The 26,211-nt window shown below is 45.5% G+C and overlaps 1 protein-coding gene and 2 long non-coding RNA genes across 3 annotated transcripts in view; 1 reads left to right on the forward strand and 2 right to left on the reverse strand.

The window, feature by feature from the left end:
- The window catches only part of B4GALT1 (beta-1,4-galactosyltransferase 1), a 50,053-nt gene extending 47,293 nt beyond the window's left edge, over positions 1 to 2,760 (reverse strand). Inside the window, exon 1 of the mRNA XM_045840605.1 lies at positions 2,151 to 2,760. Within this exon, the coding sequence (XP_045696561.1) occupies positions 2,151 to 2,565 (415 nt within the window). The 5' untranslated portion in view covers positions 2,566 to 2,760. The remainder of the gene's footprint in view (positions 1 to 2,150) is intronic.
- A 5,594-nt stretch (positions 2,761 to 8,354) lies between these two features.
- On the reverse strand, positions 8,355 to 16,522 carry LOC123820136. The gene is made up of 4 exons (XR_006785897.1): positions 16,407 to 16,522; positions 15,325 to 15,457; positions 9,068 to 9,337; positions 8,355 to 8,477 (listed from the first exon to the last, which is right to left on the reverse strand). It is a non-coding gene; the product is annotated as an uncharacterized LOC123820136 (long non-coding RNA).
- Positions 10,256 to 13,399, forward strand: LOC123820137. The gene is made up of 3 exons (XR_006785899.1): positions 10,256 to 10,378; positions 11,275 to 11,343; positions 13,183 to 13,399. It is a non-coding gene; the product is annotated as an uncharacterized LOC123820137 (long non-coding RNA).
- Positions 16,523 to 26,211: the final 9,689 nt, after the last annotated feature.

A 26,211-nucleotide genomic window follows, 5' to 3' on the forward strand; every position in this document is an offset into this window, starting at 1 on the left:
CCACGGATGCTTTCTCCCACCAACCTCAAAACCACCCAACAAGGGCTTTGGTAGACACCTGTCCAGCTGAACAGATTACCCACCCCCACCCCCGCAACACACAAACACACTCCCAGGGAGACTTTCAGCTTTCTCAAGGCTCCGTCCCAGCCAAGAACTTCCCCTCCAGGAGCTGCACCCAACCACTCAAACCTAAAGGCTCAGTTAAAATGAAGAAAACCCCTCCGCCTTCACTTTCTGGGGCTGCCTCAACCAGCCGCCTGAATACCACGGTCCCATGCCTGTCACACAAAGGCAGCCAAGCTAGAAAAGAGACCCAGGGCCTCTCTCCTTGCCCTCCAAAGCATTGTCTCTCAGAAAGTCCCTTTGAGCCACCAATTCAGAGTGAACTGCAATTCAGAGGCCCCAGCAACTGGCCACCAATCACTAGCAACACCATGAGCAAAGAGAGGTGAGTCACCACAACCTCTCATGCATCATCGGGAAGTCCACACCTCGAGCATCAATTTAATGAACTTTGGGGTCCTTTAATTTGCTAATTAATTTCTCTTTCTTTCTGCATAAAGTCCAGGCAACAATTAAAAACAAAAGGGCAAAACCAGGCCTATCTGGGGTAAGGGAACTCATTCTTCCTTCTTTTCTCAGACTCCACAGGAGTCTGAGAAATAAAAACTTCGAGTCTCAAGTCCTATTTGTCACATAGTTAACATACACAATCTCATTTAGTCCTGCGAGTCCTGCGAGTTAAGCACGGGCAACCTGAGGAAGCCCACCTCGTGCACTTAGCAGCAGGGCAAAGGTTCGACTTCATTTTATAGGACTAGTCTGCTTCCCAGATGACCATCATCAAGTCCAAAGGAATTCAATTTTCTACTTTAAAAAAAAGTCCCCCCTATTACCACAATTCCTGTCTGACCAATTGCTAGAGCTTCCTCTCAAACTGGATACAAAAATGTTGAAGTAATTACCGGAGATATTGAGCAAGACCATGGTAGAGGCCTGCCCTGCCAGGGTTCTGTGGAGAAGTGTAAGAGTTCCTATCAGCAGGATGCCTGACTGCTTGCCTGCCAGGGCCCCTCACTCAGAACAACATTCTCTAAACCCTGGCATTAGAAATGAGCAACCACCTGTCTGGTAATCTTGGGAGCAACCTGTGGCAGTGTTGGGCCTGACTGCCTGTGGATTACAGGTCAAGGAAAGGTCTGGGAGTAGGCTCAGCCTCCCACTGAGGTGGGGAATGTAATCCCACCCACCCAAACTCCCAGCCTAGCTGAAACAGAGGCTGGAGGTTAGAGTTCACATCCTCTAGGCAAGACAAGAGAGACTCCAGGCTGCTCCCAGAAAGGGACAACTCAGTACTAACTGGTTACATTTCAGCCCTCCCATCCCTAGGGTACACACTTTATGTTCTCACAAACACCTACTGCCCCGGGAAGGACCCGGCTCACTGAGGTTTTGGGCAAGAAGCAGGAGAAGAGGGTCCCAGGGCAGGGATATGGAAGAGGAGCCGAACACAATGGTGACAAGTTACTGAGGGTTTACCCTTATTAATGTAAACCCTTCTTTACATCGTCTCATCTAATTTTCCAAAACGTCTTCCTGAAATAGGTACCATTTATTGTCCCCATTTAACAGGCAAGAAAGCAGAGGTTTTGGGAAAAGTCACTTGTCTAAAAGCTCAGGAGAAAAGGTTAGCTCACAGTCCCTTGAGAGTGGTTCTGTGACAGAGGTGAACCGGGAGACCAGCTCCCTTTCCCACTGGAGGCCTCATCATCTGTCCTCCAAACTGGAGGTTACTCTGAGCTAGCAAGGCGAAGGCTGCTCCAAGCCCTAAACACTCAAAATCCAAAACTTCTTGAGGCTTGGGCAAGAGCAGGGGAGTCTCCAAGGCCTTCTCCGGCTCCGGGGCCAGAGGGGCCTGTGGCTTCCCTATACCACTCCCGCACCGGCTTCCAACACGAATCCAAAGGGATTAAACTACCAGCCTCTCACCCCCATGCAGCCTGGAAACTGTTAGGGATCGGGCACTCAGATTCGGTACAGGGAGGCTGGCCGTCCAGGAAGAGGGCACGGGCGACAGTCCAGGGGGGCCTGTCGGGGAAATCCCAGACGGTCCCAGTTCTCGGACTGACGCAGACTCGAGTTCTTACCGAGCAGCGGGGACTCCTCAGGGCAAGCGGGCAGCGACAGTGCTGTGCTGGGCGACACTGGGGCCGAAGTCAAGTTGCTCGAGGCGCCGGGGCGAAAGTCCGCGTCTGGGCTGGAATCGTGACCCGGACGCGGTTCGGAGGAGGCGTCCAAAGGCGGTGGCGGCGGCGCTGCTCCTCGCGGTCGGAGCTCCCCGGAGGGCTCCCTGATGGCACCGGCGCCGTTCGAGCCAGCTTGCAGCGGTGAGGGGACTCCGACCAGATAGGGCAGGCGACTCAGGTCGCGGCCGGACAGGTAGTAGACCAGGGTGACGCCGAGGTGCAGCGCGCAGACGGCTACGAGCAGGCGGCAGGCCCGCTGCAGGGATGCGCCCGGCATCGCGGCGTTGCCGCCCAACAGAGGCTCCCGGAACCTCATCTTCCCGCCGCCGCTTTAAGAGGCGGGTGGGCTACAGCTGGTAGGGCGGCCCGCCCGCGGGCCGCCGGCCAGGCGCTGCCAGACCGCGGGAATTGGGGGAGGGGGCGGGGAGAGCCGAGGAACTCGGCGCCGGACGGAGAGCAGCGGAACGCGGAGACTCCCCGCCGGCCCTGCGGCGGAGCGACGCTAAGGGGGCCCGAGGCGCGGGCGGGGCCGGGGGCGGGGCCGGGGTGTGGGCGGGCCCGGGCGCGCAGTGTTCGGGCGTGAGCGCCAGGGCGGGGGCCGGGAGGGCCGGGGCAGGGGGCGTGACTTTCGGAGCGGAGCTGCCAGGGGTGGAGCTCCAGGGGGCGGAGCTGCCCGGGGCGGAGCTGTTTCGAGGGGCCGGCTGGCAGCCCCCAGGGCGAGGAGTCACTCTGTGTTCGAGTTCCGACCCCGACGACCAGCAGTGAGCCGCGTCCTCCGGAGCCTCGGTCGCTAGCAAGGCGCGCCTCCTGCTCCTCCGAGGCGCCGCCACTTCCTGGAGTGCTCAAGGGCGGCGTGTGCGGCACCGAACAGGGCGGGGAAGAAAGCGAGCGGGTCGTTGTTCCGAGGGGTGGTGGGTCGTGGCGGCGTTAGGCCGGGGGGGTCTGGAAGCTGGGCGGAGAGAGGTTGTCCAGGAAACGGACTTAGACGCCGAGCGCGGGGTGCGAGAACTGCGGAGGGTTCTCTCGGGCGTTCGGGCCCCCTCCCTCGGGCGTGACTGAGCCCTTCTGCGGCGGTGGGGGCCGGGCGAGAAGACGTGGCTCACCCGGCGCCTAGTGAAGAAAGTGGCTGAGTCGGCTTCTCCAGTATATCCCAGGCGACCTGAGGCCTGCCTGGCTCGGTTTAAGGAGTGGGGGGGGGGAGGGTGCCTCTTCTAGCGCGTCCCACCCCGCCGGGTTACACGCTTTGGGAGGGGAGCCCGGACCCTCACTAACTCCTCTGCCAGCAAGCGGGAGGAGAGGAGCCGGCTTTATTAACAATATGCAGAGGGCCTGGACACAAGCCTGTGACGTAGGAATTGTCCCCATTTTACAGATAAAAGAGTTCAAGGCTCAGAAGGTTAAGAAACTTGCATAAGATCCCACAGCGGATGAGAGGCAGAATTCTGGCTCCAAAACTTACGTTCCACATGCTTACTTCGTATTGATTTGCAAGTAAGGGCGGGAGGCTGTGTGGGTGAGAAGCTTAGGCACTGGCCAGACTTGGTTCAAATTTGATCCAGAAGCCACGCCTCAGGCCCACCTAGTGCCTGAGTAAGCAGAGACACCTCACTCCTGAGAAGGACTCATGGAGGTGCTGTCATATATGTAGATGGAGAAGCAACTCTAAAGTGGGGGGAATGATAACATGGATTAAAAGTTTATTACCGAGCCCTAGCTGGCGTAGCTCAGTGGATTGAGCAGGGGCTGCGAACCAAAGTGTTGTGGGTTCGATTCCCAGCCAGGGTACATACCTGAGTTGCAGGCCATGACCCCCAGCAACCGCACATTGATGTTTCTCTCTCTCTGTCTCTTTCCCTCCCTTCCCTCTCTAAAAATAAATAAATTAAAATCTATAAAAAAAAAGAGACAACCAATCGATGTTTCTCTGTCACATCAATGTTTCTCCCCCTCTTTGAAAAAAAAAAAAGTTTATTACTGGTATGTGCCAATCAGACACAAGCTAATTGCTTTACATGTTTTATCTCATTTAATTTCAGCAATGCTGTAAAGTAGGCAATTGCTACTGTCTCCATTTCACAGATGAGAAAACTGAGACTCAGGAGTTGACCTTTGGTTGTGGTGGTATATAATCCACTTTCTTCACCTGGTTTCCCGGACACCAGGCTTTTTCATGATCTTCCTCAGTTCACTGGCCACTCTCATCTTTTGATGGGCTTCTCCTCTTCTCCAGTTGTTGAAGTCTCTAGGCCATAGTCCATGATGATCTTTGTCTATGCTCACTCCTCAGAGTTGATTTATAACAACTATATGCTCTTGACTACAAAATTTCTGTCTCTAGCCCAGACCCCCAGACTAATATTCTACTGCCTATCATACTGGCATCTTAAACTTAACACATCTCACCCCCAACAACCTACTACCTACACTCCACTCCCACTCTCACCTACCTCAGAGAATGGCACCATTGTCATCCAGTTCCCCAAGCCCCAAACCTAAAAGGTGTCGTCAGTGTGCCTCCCTTACTCCCACATGCCGTTTCCAGGTCCTCAGCAAGTCTTGTCAGGGGTACCTTCTAATCATCAGAATTCATCACTTGCTAACTCTGCTGTAACCATTCCAAACCAAACCACCAATATCTTGGCCTTGGTATACATAGCAGCCTCCTAACTGGTCACCCTGCTTCTGCCCCTTCCCCAGGCTGTTCTCCAAAGAGCATCTGGATAGATCTTTATCAGCATAAATCGGATCCTGCCATTTTATTCAGAACAAAGTTTAAAAAGATAGAAGCCCTACCTGACCTGATTGTTTTCTCTCTTCCCTACCTTTATCATTCTCTACTGGCTTTAGTCACTGTAGCCTAGTTGCTATCCCTTGCCCTATTTCTTCCTACCCCAAGTCCTTTGTACTTGGCTATTCACTTAGCTGGAAATACACTTCCCCCATATTTCATTCAGGTCAGTCAAATGGCACCTTATGAAAGAGGTCTTCTTAGACCACCCTTATAGAATAGTCACCCACCCAAATTTACTTAAGCTACTTGATTTTTTTTCAGAGCAGATACCACTACCCATCGTTGGACATTTATTTATTGTTGTCTGTCTCAAACAATAGAAAATCAGTTCTGTGAGTACAGGAACTTTCTTGTTCACTACTGCATCCTAGAACTGCAGTTCCTAGAACTGACCCGGTATATGCTTGGCACCAAGTAAATACTTGTTAAAATACCTGTTAAATAAATGTTTATTATCTTCTTCATAATGTGGGAAAGGGAGATGGAAAGAACTATTGCTAAGTTATTTCAGATCACAAAAGGCAAGAGTTATTTGCCAGGGAGTTGGTGAGGATGAAGCTGACCTAACAGCCTATTTATGCCTAGAGGAAAATGCCTGGCCAATGACGGAGGATGGGTCAGATTAGCCCCCATCTGAAAAATGAGGGAATGGGAAAATGGTGATATGTCTTCAATGTGTCCAAGTAATGGCCAAGAGACAGGATTAAAGGGAGGTTAGGGGTCACAAACCTGTCCCAGGGTGCTTTCTGTGGCCAGGAAGTGAGGAAAAGAAGCAAGACTTGCTCTATCTCCCAGGAACATGCAGAGTCCACTAAGGCACGAACACCAGCCGCACCAGCCCCTGTCCAGAGGTACCTAGAATCAGTACATTTCTTTCTACAGAAAGGTGCAGAAGGCCAGAAACCTTCAGGACAACATTGTCCAACATGAACTGTGTTAGACAGATAGACCCAAGGCAACCTTCTCCAGCTCTTTCCACTCTCACTTTTTTCAGGTGAAACAATCCCATTAGGGGGAGACACTTGGAGGAGGAAATTGCCATGCTGACTGGCCAAAAGTTGGGTCTGGATTGGGTAGTTTGCCTGTCCCATGTTGACCTGCCCAGACTCACTCAGTTCTCTGCTCCTCTCTGCAGGCTGCCTTCAACTGGTTAGTGGCATTTCCTCTGCCCCTTCACAGTGCCTGTATCTGCACCTGTCAGTTTACATTTCTGTTTCACCCTAGTAGACCAGAAGGGCACAGCGTAGTGCTGGGTACATGGTAAACGTTATTTCAATGATCTGTTGCTGAATAACACACAACCCCAAAACTTAATGTCTTAAAAACTAACCATTTCACACAACTGTGTTGGTTGTGCACGCTGTTCTGCTTCATGGTGTCAGCTGGAGCACTGGCGCAGTTGGGAATTCCCAAATGGCCTCGCTCACATGGCTGGCAGTAGGAGCTGGCTTGGGACTGGGTCAGAATGGGTTGTGGGTTGGGACCTTGGTTCTTCATGTGGACCTCTCCACAAAGGCCCCTCCCTCCACATGGCTGCTGGGGTTTCCTTACAAACTGGAGGGTGTATCCCAATAAGGGGCATTTCAAGAACAAAAAGATGTAGATTTCTTAAGGCCCAGCCTTAAGCATCACTTATGTGGGCATTTTAGTTAAAACAAGTTATAGGGCAGTCCAGATTCAAGGGGAGTAGAAATAGACTTCACCTCCTGATGGCAGAAGGGGTTTGAAAAAAATTAGCAGCCATCTTTTGTAATCCCAGTGGCCACAAATTATATTTCTCCCATGTGTAAAATACGTTAATCTCCTCTGAAGATTACCCAAAGGCGCCTCCCATTAAGACTTCAGGCTCAGCCTCCAGGTCCAAATCTTATCTCATCATCTGAATCTGGCCTAAGAATGATTCCTCACGTTCAAGGAACCATGAACCATAAAACAAATTACCTTCTTCCTTCCTCTAAGCAATTTAGTCCAAAGGCCACTAGGTAGGAATGAGTGAAGTAGAAGTCCAAACAGCATAGACAGTGTGTAAAAGCTCAGCCATTGAAGAGGAGGGGTGGGGTGAGGGTGGGGAGCGTGGCAGTCCAGCACAGGTATAGGAGCCCCAGCAGAGTAAAGAGGGTATCCATAGGGTGCTGGATATTAGTTCATTTACTTTGACTGATTTTTTTGCTGGCTGTTGAGACTGTCCCAAGCCCTCTGTAGTTCCTCTAAATTCTGCTTGAAACAAAAGTTTCTTCTTCCTGTACTTTTTTATAGGCAGCTAAAGCAAGTTAGTTGCAACTTTGAACATTTTGCCTAGAAATCTCCAGGGCAAGACCACAAGTTCACTGGATACATTTTGTACCATCCATGTTAACTTCATGTTGCCTGTGTGTGATTTAGGTCTCTAATAACCTCCAGTAACAACTTCCTTACTGCACTTGCAGTCTCCTTACTATTATTGTTCAGGACTCTAAGCTTTCTGCTTCCAAAGTCAATGCTATGTTTTAGGTTTTTGTTATGGAAGCACTGCACTTCCAGATGCCAATTTCTGTTTCAGTGATCTATTGCAGGTGTTGGAAAACAGATTCCGTAGGCCAAATCCAGCCCAATTTTTTTGGTAGAGAAAATTTTATTACACTGCAGCCGGCTACATAGGTTTACATATTGTCTGTGTTTGGTTTTGTGCTACAATGGCAATGCTGAATGGTGCAACAGAGACCATCTTGCCTGTAAAACCTAAAGTACAAGGTCTGTCCAGAAAGTATCCAGTCATGTAATATGAAAAGTAGAGGTATTTATTGAAGAAGATACAAGAAACATTGTACATAGGGCAATGACATCTCAGTCCCCTTCAAAGTAGGCACCTGTGTGAGCAGGGACCTCCCACAGTTCTCCCAATCTCCATCAGCTGCTCCATAATATTTTCCTGAATCTCACCAACAGTCTGAAATCTCTACCCTTTCAAAGGTGTTGGTCGTTTTGGGAAAAGCCAAAAGCCACGGGGAACCAATTCTGGGCTATAAGAGTGTTGAGTTGTCTGTGCGATTTGATGTTTCACCAAAAACTCTGCATGAGACATTATATATGAGTAGACTGCATTGTAATGAAGTTGCTAATCACCAGTTGCCCATAGCTGTGGGCTGAATTATCCAAATAGTTTCCGCAGAGGAATGTTCAAGATTGATGCAAAATTTGATGCAGACTCATTGCTCTACTTACTTAGTCATTTTGAATTCAACAGCCATGCAGTATGTAGGCTCACTCAATGATATCTACCACCCCCACTGATTAGTACAGTGAAGTCATCCTTGTTCACACATGCGCATTCCAGTCCACTCTCCTTGGCTGCCAGGTTACATCAATGTCATGTGAACCGTTCTTGTTACATTAACAGTGGTTGGACTTTTTCCGGACAGATCTCATTTTTACTGTGTCAACATGAGAAATGTCCAAACCTGTAGAGAATTTTTATAAGAATTTATTTGAGCCAAACTGACAACATATGCCTAGGAGCAGGATCTCAAATGCTGCTGAGATCAATAGTTTTGCAGCTTCTTTTATGCACTTGAAATTAAGGAGGGAAAGGAAGATTACATGGAGGTGGGAAAAAGCAGGGCATACTGGGTTACAGGGTGTTAAGACGATGTGCTTTCTTGAAGGTGGTTATGGCTTATTTCAAAAGCATTGTCACCTAGATGCATAGCAACAATGGACAGGCCTTGCTTAAGACAAAGATAAACCTTTTACTAAAAAGTTCTATGTCTGGGGCATGACTACCCACCATGATATGCCCAGTTAGGAATTTATGATCAGATCACTCTATTTTCCATAGAACCCCTTTTTTTCACCCACAAAAAAATTATATAATTGTAATCTTTTACATAAAAAGTTTTCCAACCTTTGTTATTTAAAAAGCAATTCTAAAATGAGTTACTTAAAACAAATTATTTTCTAAAACTCAGTGTATTAGCCAGGTGTTTTTCTGCGTCATGTAGTGTTGGCTTGGGTAATAGGATGTCTGGAAGCTACAAGTGTACTCACTCACATGGCCAAACATTGTTGCTGGTTGCCGGTTGGGAGCTTAGCTGGAACAGCTAAGCCAAAGGTCTCAGTTCTCCTCTGTGTGGGCCTCTCCACGTGGCTGCTTGGGCTTCCTTAGAGTATGGCAGCTAGATTATAAGAAGGACTATTCAAAATGTATAGGAAGGAGTGGAAGATATCTTAAGGTCCAGTCTTGGTCACATTTGCTACTTCGATTGGTCAGAACAAGTCACAGGGCCAGCCCAGATTCAAGAGGAAGGGAAGTAGACTTAACCTGTTGATGAGAGATGTGGTAAATAACTTGTGACCAATTTTAATCCATCACAATACAAATAAACAGTCTGTCAGGGTGCTACTCCCATCAACACTTCTTCTGAGTGTCCAGCTGGACTTCCTTCCATGACCTCAAGTGAGGTTGGCTTCCTCCAGCTTCCTCCTCTTACCTCTTTACTCCAATCTCCACAAAATGCCTGTAACACTGGTGCTAGGCCCCGTATAGTGACCTTGGCCACTCATTTCTTTCTTTTTTAACTTTTTAAAAATGTATTGATTTTAGAAAGAGAGGAAAGAAAAGAGAGCTAGAGAAACATTGATTTGCTCTTCCACCTATTGGTGCATTCATTGGTTGATTCTTGTATGTGCCCTGACTGGGGATTGAACCTGCAACCTTGGCATTTAGGGATGACACTCTAACAAACTTAACAACCCAGCTAAGGCTTTTAAAAAATTTTATTGACGTGTGTGTGTGTGTGTGTGTGTGTGTGAGAGAGAGAGAGAGAGAGAGAGAGAGAGAGAGAGATACATTCATTTTTAGCAACATCTATTCCCCGGACAGGATATGCCTACAATCTGTTGGAATAAGTTTTTTGCCTCAAGTGCTACTTTTTCAGATCCTACAAAGGCCACTCTAGTCATTTAGCAGGTACTTTTCCTCTTAATTATACTATCATCCAACTCATATTTTCCATTTTAATCAACAAGGATATAATGGCAGAGATTGTTAAAAGTCTTTGCTGAAGACCCAATTCACCAACAAGTACAGCTCTGTGATCTGTCAGTTTAGGAACCTGTCAAAAAGGAAATTTGTCCTTGCTCTGACTTGTTCTGAGAAATCTCTACTTCCTTTATATCTTTAAAAATCTATTCCTGGATGAGAGTGTAGTTTTCAGAATCAACTTATTCTCCCTGTAATGGACAGGTGGTTGCTGGCTGGGAGCTTAGCTGGAACTGGTAGCCAAAGGTCTCAGTTCTTCTCGACGTGGGCCTCTCCATATGGATGCCTGGGCTTCCTGCCCTGTGCTCATTTCTTCTTTTGGTAAGAGATGACCACTCTTCCTCATGAGGTTGGGATAGGCTAACCTCACCACGGGCTCCTCAATGGACGGGTGACTCATATCTGGCCAGAGCAATGTTTTCCTTTGGCCCCAGTGATTGGACATATTGCTTATTGGGGACTAACAAACAAAGCTTTGATCTTCCCCCAGGACTTTTGCTGGAAATATTGAGAAAAGTGTTCTTCCTTTCTTCCAGAGTTGCCAGCCTGGAGTTGCTGAGGGTATTGTAATAGTTTTCTGGAATTCGCACAATAAATTGCCACAGATGTGGGGGTGCTTAAAAAAAACAGAAACTTATTCTCTCACAGTTCTGGAGGCTAAAAGTCTGAAATAAATGTGTTAGCAGGGTCACACACCATCTGAAAGCTCTGGGGGAAGAATCCTTCCTTGTCTCTTCTTGTTTCTGATGCTCCCGGCAGTCTTGGCATTCATTCACTTGTAGCTGTATCACTCTAATCTGCCTCTGTCTTCATATGGCCTCCTTCTCTCTGTGTATGTTTCTCTTCTGTTGATGTTTCTCCTTTCCTTATTAGGAGCCAATCATTGAATTTAGGGTGCACTCTAATCCAGTATGCCCTCATCTTGATTTAACTAATTACATCTTCAAAGACCCTATCTCCAAATAAGTTCTATTTTGAGATTTGGGGTAGACTGGAATCTGGGGGGTATACTATTCAAGTCTGTACGCTGATCATGTGGAAAGAGCCTGCCTGAGAAATAAGCCAACAGGGAGGCAAGGGGGATGTACCCTGGGATGGCCATATCTGATGTCCCATGGACTGATCAGTTATGTAACCTAAAATATCCCCCTCCCCTTTTTTCCTTAATCAGTTTTAAGTAACAGAAAGAAACTGACTAACCACCCATCCTTTTGCAGTTAGAAAATCAGCTGTAGCCTGGCCAGTGTGGCTCTGTTGGTTGGAGCATTATCCTGTACAACAAAAGGGTAGGTTCATCTTTGGTCAGGGCACATATAGGAGGCAATCAATCAATGTTTCTCTCTCACATCTCTCCCTCTCTCTCTCCCCTCTTGTCTCCCTAAAATCAATACACATACTTTTAAAAATTAAAAAAAAAAAAGGAAAGAATCATTTGCACACAACTGAAGGGGACCAAAAATTTGCTACCCTGAAGCTACCTTTTGAGATATTGATTTTAAGCTATTTATTAATAAGCCCTGGCTGATGTAGCTCAGTGGATTGAGTGCCAGCCTGTAAACCAAAGGTTGCAAGTTTGATTCCCAGTCAGGGTGCATACGTAGATTGTGAGTTCAATACCAGTCTGGGAGAGTACAGAAGGCAACCAATTGATGTTTTCATCAATGTTTCTCTCTCTCTAAAAGCAATGAAAAAATGTCCTCAGGTGAGGATATAAAAATAAATAATTAATAAGAAATTTGGCAAAATTGGAAGTTGATTTTTAAGCTCTGATAGGAATGTTCTGAAAGACTCAGATGGTCTTCCTGCTAAGTACTTAGAAATGCAAACACAACCCACAACTATCTGAGGCTGAGAAACCTAAGGGAAAAAATGGAAAAGGAACACTTTTAAAACACAAGTGTAGAAATATCTCATGCCTGAACACCCTCCCATTTCCTTTTTCCACCCTCCTCAAAAACTGTGAATGGCAAATAAGAAAAATTGTGTCTTTCATACAACTAGTAGTAATTCTATTTTGGTCTGTTTGTGACATGCTTGTGTTTGTTTGTGTATTTTATGCATAATATGGTATTTTCTACCTCCAGATGGTATTCCTAATTTGAAATACTTAAAGTCTTAAAAAGAATTAAATACTTGTATAGATTAGATAGGTAATAGAAACTAACCCAAATGCCTTTCATGATCACATAATCTAGAAAATATTTGATATTAACTGGTTTAAATTTTGGTTAAATAGACACATCTTTTAGAGTCATTAATATTAAATGTATTTTTGTTTTACCTGCATTTACCAAAATAAGTTCATGTTATCTCTGGTAAAAATTTATCAAGAAAATAGCCTGGATAATAATTCATTTTAATATCTCATAGTTAAAACTAATAAATTGATATAAATAAAATAAAAAGTTTTTTTAGATAAAACCTTTAATAATAATTATTTGTTAAACATAGTTTCCCAAATTCTTTGGGTAACTTGAAACTTTAGAGTTTTACTAAGTTAAATGATAAAAACTATTCAATATCTAGATATCTCAAACAATTCAAAATTCGGAAACATTAATTATTATATTACTCTAAATTTTCCTACTTTGGGCTCCTCAGTTTAGAGAAACTAAAAGACAAATTTGAATCTGTGAATGAATATGTTTTGTACTTTACCAAAAAATGCATGTTTCTAAAAAAATTGTGAATATATTTGCCAATGAAAGAGCCTATGTTTCTAAAGGCTTTAAAACATATTCATAAATTGCCAATCTGTGGCAGGCAGTTAGACAGACATGAGCAGAGCAAAGACGATGGGCCAGGTATAGAAGGTCACGAGGGTACCTAGCAAGGGGCAAAACTGGAAAAACAAGGAACCTCAACACCAAGGTAACCTTCCCTCCCCTAGCATATTACTGGGCATGCAATTTAGACCCCCTGACCTTTTATATCACTGGTCATGCGGTTTGGACCCTCTTCAGATCTATCCTTTTCTGGCACATCACTAGTTATGTGGTAGACCCCCTTGGAGGAGGAACAGGGGCTGAAGAGTGGCCTCATGAAAGTCCCATGCAGGCCTTGTACAACCACTCCCTTAAGAGTTAATCCCTAGGGATAACATCTAGGCCTCACTTGTGTTTCAGCTTCAGGCCCAGAAAAGCAGCAAAACCAGACAAGTGATGCCATGGTTGACATCAGGACCAACTGCATTGACTAATGACCGCCTGCCCTGACATTGACCAATCAATAGAGACCACAACCCTAAAAGGACACCTCTGGAAAGCTGATGAATATTTTACTGGGATCCTCCCCTGAGACCTCCAGGTAAAAACCCTCAAGGATGAGGATCCAGTGGTGCTCTCTCTATGGAGCAGGCCCATGCTTTCCCCGCCCATCCCCGCCCATCCCCGCCCATCCCCACTCAGGCACATTTTCCTTGCCTCTCTTTTATAAGCTCCAATGGCCCTTTTGCCTCTGTATCGTGTTTCCTGAGCCCATTTCTTCCACAGCTCAGTTCTTTTACCTCTGTGACTTTGTAAATAAACTTTGTCTTATAGTTTGAGTCTTGGCCGTGAATTCTTTCTTAGCCAGAACGTAAGTACTGAGGTTGCTGAACCAAAGTCCAGGCTGACTCCACCAGTCTAACACTTGGTGCTGTTGTGCTGCCAACAAATCTAAAGAATGCTGATTACTTACTTTGCAGTTGTCATTAGAAATTAAGGTTTCTAAGGGGTAAGAATTTTATAAAGTGAAAAGAAATTATGGTTTTGGTATTAGAAGGTATCAGATATGTATGTACATTTTAAGGGAATTGAAAGAAAATAGTTTGTCCTAAAGTTGGTTATTTCTGAATAAATAAGAAGGGGCAATCTAAGAGGGATGAAGAAAGTTATAGAAGTTTTGTGGAAAAAGAATCCTGAGACAGGAAATTGTATATGTGGTTAAGCTGAATATGACTGGAATAAATTTAAGTAAATGAATTTAAATATCAAAAGTAAGCTAATACAGAATTAGAGTTTAGTACTTTTTTTTGGCTTTGTTAAAATGACAAAGTTCTTCCTGTGTTTATTGTTCTATTCCAGATATTATGAAATATTTTCTGCCTAGAAAACAAAGATTCTATGTTTTATTAAACATTAAACAAGAAATATAAAAACATTTCTATATTTTATATTGTCTTAATCAGGTCCTTAAATACTTAAGGAAACAACCTTCTCAATTCTAAGAACTAAATAATGTTTTGCTAACAATAGTTAATTTATATTTGTTTTTTATATCTTTTATTGTCACTCTGGATAAGTGAATAATTTAATATTGTTTCACAATGATATATAATCTTTTTTCATCAAGTATATTTGACAAACTTCCTAGGGTTTAAGTTTTAAAAGGAGACTTTTTCTTAATTTGGACATTGCTTTGGGTTATTTCAAGGAGCCCTTGAAGTACCTCAAAGATTTGTTCCCTCCTTGTAAAAGAGAAATTTTAAACTAATTAGGCTCATTTGATATAGTAAACGTGACCAAAGTTTGAAACTTCCTACTGCACACATCCTCCAAAAGTCTCTGGCAGGGACTGAACAATCTTACTTGGAAACTCTCTTAGTGCCTTGGATTTACTTCATTTGGCCAAGAAACAAATTTATTTTGGGCAGCTAGATAACCTCTTATAATGTCTTACACCATTATTCTTTTCTTTTAATTTTATTGTGGAAAGTTTCAAAAATACACAAAAGTAGAAAGAATAGTGTAATGAACCCCCATTTCCCCACCACCCCATATTTGCTTCACCATACCCCCAACTTCCTTCCACCTCCTACAGGATATTTTTTAAGATTTTACTTATTTTTAGAGAGAGAGAAAGGGAGGGGAAAGAGAGGGAGAGAAACATCAACATAAGAGAGAAATATTGATCAGTTGCCTCTCACATGTGCCCTGACTGGGGACCAAACTCAAAACCCAGGCACATGCCTTGACTGGAAATTGAACTGGCAACATTTTGCTTTGCAGGGTGATGCGCATCCAACTGAGCCACACTGGTCAGGGCCTACAGGATTATTTTAAAGCAAAGCTCAGATACCATATAATTAATTTATCCTCTTTGACCACTATTCTGAGCTTTAAATCCCCTCATTTTGGCATTTGTGGAGTTCCATCCATTGCAAGACAAAGCAAGATACTTTGCATGTAGAAAGTATACAATATTGACATTTGCTGAATAGAGCCACCCCACCTCAGAATTTTTATTCTAGTAAGAGAGATAAGACAAGAACCCCTTCCAGTGCTTACCGAACTTTAATGTAAGATCACCTGGGGAGATGTTAAAGTTCAGATGCTGCTTATGCAGGTGAGAGGGGAATTCTGCCGTCCTGACAATGTTGCTGGTCTGTGGATCTCACTTTGAGTAGCCAGGCTCTAAACCCTAGTGCGAAGGAGAAAATGACAAGGTGCTGTATAAGCTAAAGGTAATGGGTTAAAAACTGACTTTTGAATAGCTTACCACAGTTACTCCAATTAATTTTTAAAATATTCCAGTGTGAGAGTAGCACTGAATCAAGCACTGACGGATCCTCAAAAAAGTTTTACAAGCTCAGAGAAGAGAAGGCATCGTTCAGGAACTATCAGTTCCAGGAAATTTATATAAGTGTCTAGCCAATTCATGGTGGCTCCTTTTTCTGAAAACTTGACCCTCCTGGGATGGGTCATCCATTGTCACTTTTGTACTACTTGACCCCACCAAGTGGCCACAGCTGTTTGGACCAGAGGTGAACATCTGACCCAAGCTGGCCCAATCAGATGGTCTCTTCTGATGGTTGGATTTGAGATTCAAGACATTCAGTCAGTCCCTGGGTGTGGCTGTAATTGAAATTACATAAACGTTCCATCTTCTGCCAAAACACAGAGAAGCAAATAAGCTGAGAGAATGGAACAGACCACAAAGAAATGAGCTAGAAGGGAAGAGAGCACTGCCTGTGATCCTGAGGCTTCTCGGCCCCATCTGCACCCCTCCTGAGGCCTAGCAGCACTTCCGCCTTTGGAGTCTGCGCCTCGGAACCCAAAGTCCTCACACTGAAACCTTTCAGCTGTTGCTTCACCGAGTTTCAGATCTTCACGACCAGTCAGACAGACAAATAGACACAAGGGGCAAGCAAGTCAGAGAGGAAGAAGGATCAGGGCTCCTGGGCTAGGAATCCAGGTCAGTGTGGGCCCAGATGGCAGGTGGGTAGGGGAGAGGCCATTCCTAACGGGAATTAAGTTTCAAGAACCAGAAAAGAAATTCCCTCCCTGCTGTCAGAGTTGGTCAAGCCCTGCCTCTGGCTTCCTTTGAGGCCACCAAGTTCATGCTTGCCTACCTGCTTGCCAGTCCTCACCTGAGAATCCCCCTTAGTCTTCCTGTTGTGTTAGGATTGGCCACACCAGAAGGCACCTTGTTCCCACTCAGCTCTGGGGCCACAGTGCCCCTGCCTTGTTGCCACCTGACGTTATGGTCTGCCTCACCCAAGCATATAAAAAGAGTGGCTGCCAACGGTTGTTACTTCACCCTTCCTCCTAATCAGCTTGCCACTCTGTGAGGCCCTATCCTGAGAGATGTGGGAAGGAGAATGACCCGCAGGTGGGTTCTGAAGTCCATGGCAACAATTCGTGCCCAGCCCTTTGGCTACAGATAAGATAATCAGCTTACCCCTGTTTGCCCAGGACCATCCCAGTTTTGAAACTGAAAGTCCCATATCCCAGGAATCCTCTCAGTTCTGAAAACACTAGGAAAGTTACTCACCCTAATTATAGAGCCCCCAGGTTCCCAATGGAAACCTTCCTTAGCATTGTGCCTTGAAGGCGTCATTCCAGGTCTGGGGACTCCAAACCTCCAAAACCTCCTAAGGATTCCAATCTAGCTGGAATTTCTAAAACCAAAGCATCTCTCATAGGCCTGCATCTCCCATAGGCAAATATGGCAGAGTCAAATTAAAAGCACAGATACTGAGGCCTCTCGTCCGCTAACTGGGTGACCTTGGGTGAGCGCTCCAAACTCTCAGTGCCTCACTGGAAAAGTGGAACCAGCATTAGCACAGCTCCCTCGTCATGTTGTGAGAAAAGTGAGAAAAGTGCCTGACTGTATAAAAGTAGGCAATTATGTCCATGCCCTAACCCCGAGCAGGTCATGGTCCCCTCTCACCACCAGGGTGTCCTCTCCACTGGGCACACTGCAAGGTCCCAGTGTGGCACAGAGCCTGGCACAGGGCAGCGGGAGGGCACAGGGCAATGAGAGGGCACAGGGCAGCGGGAGGACCCAGGCTCTCTCCAGAGGCTTCACCTGGTCCTCCTCTCCCTGGGCTCAGAGCAGGGCCCTGTTTATCTCATTTCTGGGCAAAGTCCCTCGAAGGGAAAGTTTGTGGAGTCCATTAGAAGGGCCTAGCAAAAAGGAGCTGGCAAAAGACCTCAGTGGCTTAGCCAGCCCACAGGTATGGACAGAGGACCCCTGTGTCTCTGGTCCCCTGCCATGTGGTCAGCCCAGTCCCTTGACCTGCTTTCTCAGCTGCCATGCTCTCACACCTGTCAGCCAGAAGCTAGAGATTCCAGGCCAGGGGAGATGTCTCCTGAGAACTCTGCAAACTCAGGCAAACACAGAAAGCCAGAGGACACTTTGTGCAGAGTGGGGAAAGCTGTGAAGTCCCTGCAGCCAGCTACCCCCCGATCATTGACAATGGGTGGTGAGGTCCACAAAGGCACCCTGGCCCATGTGGATTTCTTCCTCACTGTTCACTACAGGAAGTGTGTGTACCAACACAGGCTTTGTGTGTCACGATGAAAGCGAATCCCAAAGCCTCGGTGCTGGGTTTCAGGCCTTCTAAGGAGAAAACCCCAGGAGTGCAGGGAGGTCTCACCACCTCCCCTTGGGCCAGCCACACCAGGCCAGCTCTCAAAAGCCTCTTGTGACCGTCCCTTTCTCTCGTCTTTCCCCACTCTGATAAATGTCCAGGGATTAGCCTTTCTGTGTTTATTGGATGAGCAATTTGTGTCTGTCTGAAAAGCTACATCTGAATAATATTTGGCACAGGCTGAAGAAATGTGATCTGCTGCCTTCCCTCAGCCAGCTCTCTGGAGCCAGCCCGTCTCCTGCCAACAGGGCTATACAGCTCTGCAGCTGGGCCTGCAGCCTAAACATGTTTGTGGGATGGGAAGGGGGAAAGGGGAGGAGGGGGGAGGTGCTTGCTGTGGGCCAGGAACCCAAAGGGAGAGAGGGGTGCAGCAGCCTTAGCGAATCTGCCAATAGTTCTGGAGCTCCTATAACAATTTGGTGATATCACAGAAGCCTACAGTGGTCACCCAGACCTGGGAAAGGAAAACCAGGGCCCCGAGCAGCTAAGGAGCCCAAGTGGTTATGTGGGCCCAGAGACCCAGGTGTGAACTCAGCAAAGGTGATTCAGGGAATTCAGTGGGTGGTAGCCTTAGGGCCCCAGGTACGGTGGGGGATAGGTGGGGGGTAAGTAATTGGTGCTGGGTGTTCATGTTTGTGTGGGGTGGGGTCTAGGTGGTAAGGTGTACTGAGGCTGTTTAAATGTTTCCTGGCTCCATCTATGTAAGTCCCTGGACTGGGGAGGACAGAGCTTGTAGCTGTGGCAATCAGACGACTCAGTCATGAGGTGCTAAGGAGCGCAGAGGGGAAGGGAATTTGGTGAGTGTGGGTGTGTCGGCAACCTCCACCTCCTACCCCAGAAACCTTCTGCAGTTCTCATTCAGCAGTCCCCTGCTTTCCTCTTATGGCCCACATCACTCGTCTCCTATTACCCAGGTCTCAGACCTGCCTCCATCTCTAGCCCACTCTCCCCAAGTTAGGGATTGGAATGAAGGCAGGACATCATCCCTGTACCCCAAACAGCAAACACAGAGCTGACCACTGAGGAGGCATCAGTAATAGTTTAGTGAGTAAAAGAATGAAAGAGGCAGGCTGGGGGCTCAGACCACAGTGGTCACAGCCGCACAAGAAGTTAGCAAATGACAGGTCAGACAGAGGTAACAGCACAGGGAATGGACTCAGGAGTGAGAACACGGCCACAATGACACAATCCTCTGAGTCTGCCCCCGGCAGAGAAACCTGCTGGGAAAGCCAGTTCCTTAGGACAGAGCCTTTGAGGCTCTTTAGGCGCTTGTACACCCATCCTGCTGAATGGCAGTGGTGTTCCATGTGGCTCCATCTGTTCAGATCATGTGTTTTGACTCCCTACCTTGTACCATGCTCCATAGGATGGTAGATCTGTACCCTCAAATAGAAAATATGGGGGATGGATCCTTAAAAAGAAAGGAGCAATCTGTGCTCTGAAAAGAGCTGTAGAGAGAAGGTTATAAAAGCTCGGGGGGGGGGGGGGAAGCATTAATTTCACTTGGAAGCATAGGGAAGTCTTCATGGGGATGGGAAACAGGGGCAACGAAGTCTGCAAATGCACCCCAAGTGCATTGTTTACCCACACACACACACACCGAGCACACACTCAGTTTGGTGTCCATGGCAGATTTTGCCACCTGATCCCTTCACTCTTTTGCTGGGCCCAGGTGTGTCCACAGAATACTTATCTACATAGCAACACAGCCAGATGACCAGAGCAGGCACATGAGAGGTAACACACCTTTGCCACATTTTGTGGCAATTGACACTTGCAGGGACAGGAGACAAAAGGAACAGGGTGAGGAGAGGCACAGTGGTATGAAAACGCTGAAGACATATGACAAGAGTGAGCAGGCTGGTTAGATTTGGGGGTGAGGTTAATGAATGGGGAATGGTGGACAATGTGGCTGAGAAAGTAGGTAGAGGCAACATCTGGATGAGGATCTCGCCAGGCTAAGGAATGTGTGCTGAAGCCTGTGGAGGAAGGAGCGGCTGAGCTGTGCTCAGGAAGGCATTCTGGCAGCAATGGGCAGGGTGGCCCTGGGGTGGGGAGAAGCTGGAGGCGGGTAGGCCAGCCAGACGACTGTCCCAGACAACCAGTGACAGAGACTCCTCTGAGCTGCTGCAGCATTTGGTAATAACATCTGCTCAACACTCATCCCACTGTCTCTCTTGGAGTTGTCTCTTGACAGCCTGATGGTCCCATAAGCCTGTGGGTTCCTTGACAGCAGTAACTGTTTGTTGCCTCTCTGGGCCCCCAGGCCTGACATGGTTCTTGGCAGCTGCTCATTATATATTTGTGAAGTTACTGAATAGAGCAGTGAAAAAAAGGACAAGGAGCACACAGAGAAGGGCACATCTTTCTGGGACAACATCCTGTTTAGCAAATGCAGTTCCTAAGGACCGGCATCGACACAGCTGTCTTTTGTTTGGTGTGTGCAGACAGTGCAGGCAGAAGGACCATAAGAAGCTGGGAATTGCCTTGATTGTGTGTGTGTGTGTGTGCGCGCATTAGTAAGGGGTTTACAAGAGTTCTTGTCCTTTAAGAGAGAGATAGGCAGCCCTGGCTGGCATGGCTCAGTAGCTTGAGCACCAGTCTGAGAACTGAAAGGTCACCAGTTTGATTCCCAGTCAGGGCACATGCCTGGGTAACTGGCCAGGTCCCCAGGTCCCCAGCTGGGAGCATGTGAGAAGCAACTGATTGATGTTTTTCTCCCTCTCTTTCTCCCTCCCTTCCCCTCTCTCTAAAACTAAATAAATAAAATTTTTAAAAAGATCCCTGCCTGATGTCATAGAGTGGATTGAGTGCCAGCCTGCAAACTGAAAGGTGGCTGGTTTGAGTCCCAGTCAGGCCACATGCCTGGGTTGCAGGTCAGGTCGCTGGGTGGGGGCATAAGAGAGGCAACAGATCTATGTATCTCTCACACATCAATGTTTCTCTCCCTCTGTTTCTTCCTTCATTCCCCTCTCTGTATAAATAAGTTAAAAAAAAGATCTTAAAAAAAGGAGACAGAAAGAGAAAGAAGTGGACACACAGACAGGAGACCTCATGATATGTACTATTCTAAGGTACCTTAGGAGATATATTAAAACTCTCTTTGCTTGCAAGTGAGCTTAGGAAAAACGGAACCAAGAGTTCTAACAATGTTAGGCTCTTTCTATCTCTAATGTCTGCTTCTCTCCACAGACTGGAAACATGGCTGCCAGTAGTCCACATTGCACATGCGAGAGTTACTTCAGGTTTCCTTCCTTATTTCCCAGTTTCAGGGATCCCAGTAAAGGACTCTGATTGGCACTGCTGTGTTAGAAGCCTGCCCCCAGTGTAACACTAAATGCAGAGGCTAAGGAAGCAGAGTCATGTAAGAGGGAAAATCTCCCCCCAAAACCTCATAGTTGAAGAAGAAAAGGAGTAGTTCCCAGAGGCAGAGCCTACAAAGTAACCCAGACTGAGTCCTTTGCATAAAGTAACTACTCCGCACAACATCCCAAACAGACGTTACTACTGTGATCATTACTTCCCTTGGGAAACCAACACACAGAGATGGTAAGGAATTACCAGAAGTCACATAACTAGTAAATGGCAGAGATGGAGCTGGGATTTAAATCAATTCACTCTAGCTCCAGACACCATACCTTCCTATTTTGTTGTGTTGCCTACTCACTACAGAAGGAAACAAAGAAAGGTGCAGGGCTGTGAGGAAGGAGCCTAGACAACCTCTCCTGGGAAGATCCATGGGCTGAGGAGCCTGTGGGAAGTGACTGGTCCAATGTCGTGTGAAACCGGACTAAGAAATGCCGCCACCCACTTTAGTCTCACTGGAGATATCCAAAGAGGAACACGTCATTTCGGCCTATTTTTTCCCTATCTTTATTTATTTAAAGTAGAATTTAATATAGCCAAGAAAAGCAAATGAAAGAACAGTAAGGTCCCATATTCGCCTATTAAAAATTAAAGCAGCAGTATAATAGCTCTGCTGGCAATGGTGGGGAGAAGGTTTACTTCTAAATGGTTGGTGACAGAATACAGTGGTGCAACTAGTGAAAAGCCAGAGCCATAAAAGACATCAAGAGTGACAAAAGCTATCTTTCCCTTTAACCTAGTAATCTTACTCTTTAGAAACAGTTCGTGGAATCACAAAGTAAAGCCCGAAAGTGCCACATACAAGAGATACACCTAAAATTGTGTTTCTCAGAATGATTGAAAGTAGAAGAGTAGAAAGAGATAGAAAGCAAAAACAAATGCAAGTACAAACAACAAAACAAGTGTTACAGTATTAATATCAGACATGCCTGAATTTATAGAAAATCAGAAAACTAAACACAGGAGAAAACATTATAATGATAAAGGCTGAGAGCCACATGAAGATCTGTCATAAATAATTATGCACAAAATGCTTAGCATCAGGATACATAAAGCAAAAACAATATAAGAAATAAATGGAAAAATTGACAAATACAGAATAGTAGAAAATTTTACTTTACCTCTCTTAGCCCATGACTGATCAGTAAACCATACGATAAATAAGAATATAGAGGACCTGATTTGTTAAATTAGTAAGTTAGATCAAATTAAAAGATATCAAGCTTCATTCCTTGAAAACCTAGAATATACTCTTTGTAAATAGCCATGGATTATTAGCAAATGACCACATATAAGGCCACAAAAAACCCCCCAAACGAATAAAAATCTCAATCCAGTCCAAAAAGAGATTGAGTACAAATAACACTCTATAATCACAATGCACTAAAACTAGGAAGCAATAACAACACCAAAAAATGAAAAGCAATAGGAAGGTTGAAAATTAAACAAAGAAAAACAAACAAAAAACCCCTTACAACTAAGTGGAATATTATTCAGCCTTAAAATGGCAAGGAATTCTGATACATGCTACAAGTGAATGAAGTTTAAAGAAGACACCATACTGAGTGAAATAAGCCAGTTACAAAAAGACAAGTACAAATACAATAGGATTCCATTTACACGAGATATCTAGAGCAGGCAAATTAATAGAGACAGAGAGTGGAATCATCATTTCCAGGGGCTGGGAAAAGTGGGAAACAGGGAGTTGTTGTTTGACAGGTGTAGAGTTTAGATTTGCAAGAAAACAATGTTCATCTTGTACACTGCACAGCAATGTGTGTGTTATTATTGTGATGAACCTCTGTGTTGTGTCTATTTTTATGTGTGTTATATGTATTTTGAGAAGGTTTCTCTCAGTTGTCTCAAAGTGTAAAATATAATTTTTCTAAATGATTATTTCCAAGGAAATAATTTCCAAGTGTAAAAGACAAGTGGACAGGCACTGGCCTGGAATGGGTCTGGCCCAGGCCGGCCTGCAGTGTGTGGGTCCTCGGCTTTGTGTAGGAAAGACTTCACAACACGAGTCCAGGTGATTTGGGGAGTACATTTATTAAGGTTGGGGAGAGTGAAACAAGGAAGAGACTTAGGGTAAAAGAAGTAATAGGAGAGAGCCTAGGTGGTGCTCCGCTTTGGCTCACCAGAACATTTACAGGAAAGGAGTGAGCCTAGGTGGGGCTGCCTTCAGCTCACCAGGAAGTCAGAGAAAAGGGGGTCCTGGAGACAGGATCAGAGGGTAAGCATGGGTAGAACTGCCACTGGCCACTGCTCCCCTGGCAGCAAGTCTCCTTGGGACCCTTAGAGTTTAGGCGCAAATGAGAAGTTCATGCCCGAGAAGGGGCATGGGCATGCTCCAGAGGGAGCCCGCCCTGAGTCTTTGTCCTGAGGGCTTTTTATCCTTTTCTGTGGGTGAGAATCTCAAAGGAGGGTTTCAGCAGAATATTCATCAGTTTTCCAGGTGCACTTTTAACATGCTGATGCGTCAAAACAAGAGCATGGTGTGGTGGGGGTGGGGCGGTGGCGGTGGCGGATTGGAAATATTCTTTGGTCTGCTAAACTGTTTTACTTTCATCTTGAGTCTATCTGGCTTTTATTGGGGTTTTGTTATCTGTTTCTGATTTCATCTCTCCTTAGGTTTAGTTGGCACAAATGACATTAATTGGGTCTCTTCTCTATCTCCCAGACCAGGGAGATCTAAGCTATGTATTCTTTGGTTAGGGGGGAGAGGTATAAACCATTCATTCTCAAGTCTCCTCGGTTAGGGGAGACAAGTTCTTCTGAGTCACCATCTGACTGTCAGTTGCTCAAACTGTTTGACCTTGTTTAATTTTCTTGTCTCAGTTTCCCTCTTCAACTTGCCCAGGAATTTTCATAGCTTCTTACTATCCTGCCTCTAGATGGGTGTGAGATTCATTGGGATGATCACTTAGTAAGTTATGTCGTGTCTAAACACTGGGGTGTACACCTGAAAGGAAATCAAAAGGAGTTTTTACTAGGTAATCTCTAAGAAGGTCTCAGTGCCAACTTACAGGAATCAACGCCCAATTTTGTCACTTCAAAGTGTCATAAATGCTTTAAAGCCTGGCTTCATTTGTGGAGCACAACATTTGGCACAGCTGCAATGCATCAGCTGCTCTAAGACCTAATGGGTAAGACGTGGACTTTGGGTTCAGCCCTCATAAATTTTATTCCTGATCCTGTTGCTTATCACCTGTGACCTGAAGCAAATTGCTTAAACTGAGTCTCACTTTCTTATCTATAAAAATCAAATAATACTAAAAACTATTTCACAACCTGTGATAATTCAGAGAGAAAGTCTAAACTAATAATAAATGATCTATAAATTGTAGCTCTTTTTATAAAAAAAATCATGTGTAAGTAGGCGCATGTAGTTCAAATTCTTGCTGTTCAAGTCAACTGTAATGACATGTTTCCCAGAGCTGAAGAAAGGTGTAAGCTTTCAAACTGAGATGGCCCACTGAGAACCAAGAAGAATAAATGACAAGAAAGAAATACCTACACCTAGATTAATTATGATGAACTTTCAGAACACAGAATGTAAAGGAAATAGCATGCAATATTTTTCATCTCCTTACATTTATAAGTGCATTTTTCTAGGAAGAAGTTCAAAAACAAGTATTCAGTTCTTAAAAGAATGACCAAAAAGGAAGTCTAAGAACCCCTCTATGAAGACAACTTCTCCAAACAGGGGGCCTGGTGGGAGGCGCCTCAAACCCATGTAAAGACAGAAGGACACAGGGAGAAGGCCGTGTGAAGACATGCAGAGACTGGAGCAAGCCACAAGCCAAGGAATGCCACAGTTGCCAACGATCATGGGGAAAAAGGAGAGAGGCAGGGGAGAGATTCTCCCTCAGAGTCCTCAGAGGGAACCCACCCCACTGACACTTGATCTCAGACTTCTGGCTTCCAGAACTTGAGAGAATAAGTCTCTGTCATTTCAAGCCACCCAGTTTGTGATACGCTGTTATGGCAAAATGAGGATATGAATACACTCCCCTAAGTGGAACTTTATTTTATATCAAGTATGAGTTTCTGATTTTTAGCATGAGTCAGCGGGGCTCCCTGCCTAAGTGCTGCAGAGCCAGGACGAGGGCCGGGCATGGAAGCTGCCCCAAGTTGCAGGAGGCAGTCACACTGAGGTCCCTGTGAGTGCTGATCCTGGGAGTGGGCGCCTCCTCTAAGAACCAGGCCCGGGTGGCTCTGCTGCTGTGTGTGGCAGCTGTCCTTCCTGAGCACTTCACCTAAATTCTTTGAGTGGTGCTTTGAAGCTGATTATAAGGTGTAGTTTCCAGCCACTTGAGCCCAGGACAAAGAAAACGTATTGGACATCATCTCAGAACACTTTCACTTTACTTAAGGTGGAGGCTGAGGGGTAGCAGAATGTGTCAGCCCAAAATATGACTGCAGGAGTTTAAGACAGGCCACCCCAAAACATGCAACTTCAGTATATTGATTATTTTGAGCTGAAGGCACTAGAAAAACAGCAAATGTAGGGAGAGGCTTTCTCTGAATTCTTTTTATTTGCCTAAAGACAGACCCTCCAGAAGGAACTCACTTATCAGATTCTCTTCCAGGGAGCTTTATTAACTGGGGAAGATTGACTCATCACAGGAGAGACTGGAGATCACACTCAGACAAACTTTGTCACAATCTCCTATCTACTCTTCTAAGGGCCCATTTATCTTTCCTAAAAATCATTTTTTCTCCCCTAAGTAACCTGTCCCCTATTAAGATGGTATATAATCTTGAATTCTCAGCCACCTTCTCTGGGTATCTCCCATCTATACATGAGGTATGCATGCTAATAAACTTGTTTGTTTTTCTCTTGTTAATTGTGTTTTAGAACAGAGGTCTCAGTCAATAAATCAGAAGGATAGAGGGGAAATTCTCTTTCGTCCCCTAGAAGGCTTACAAA

This window comes from Phyllostomus hastatus, unplaced genomic scaffold, assembly GCF_019186645.2.
Source record: "Phyllostomus hastatus isolate PE091 unplaced genomic scaffold, TTU_PhHast_1.1 phas_contig_34, whole genome shotgun sequence".
NCBI lineage: Eukaryota > Metazoa > Chordata > Mammalia > Chiroptera > Phyllostomidae > Phyllostomus > Phyllostomus hastatus.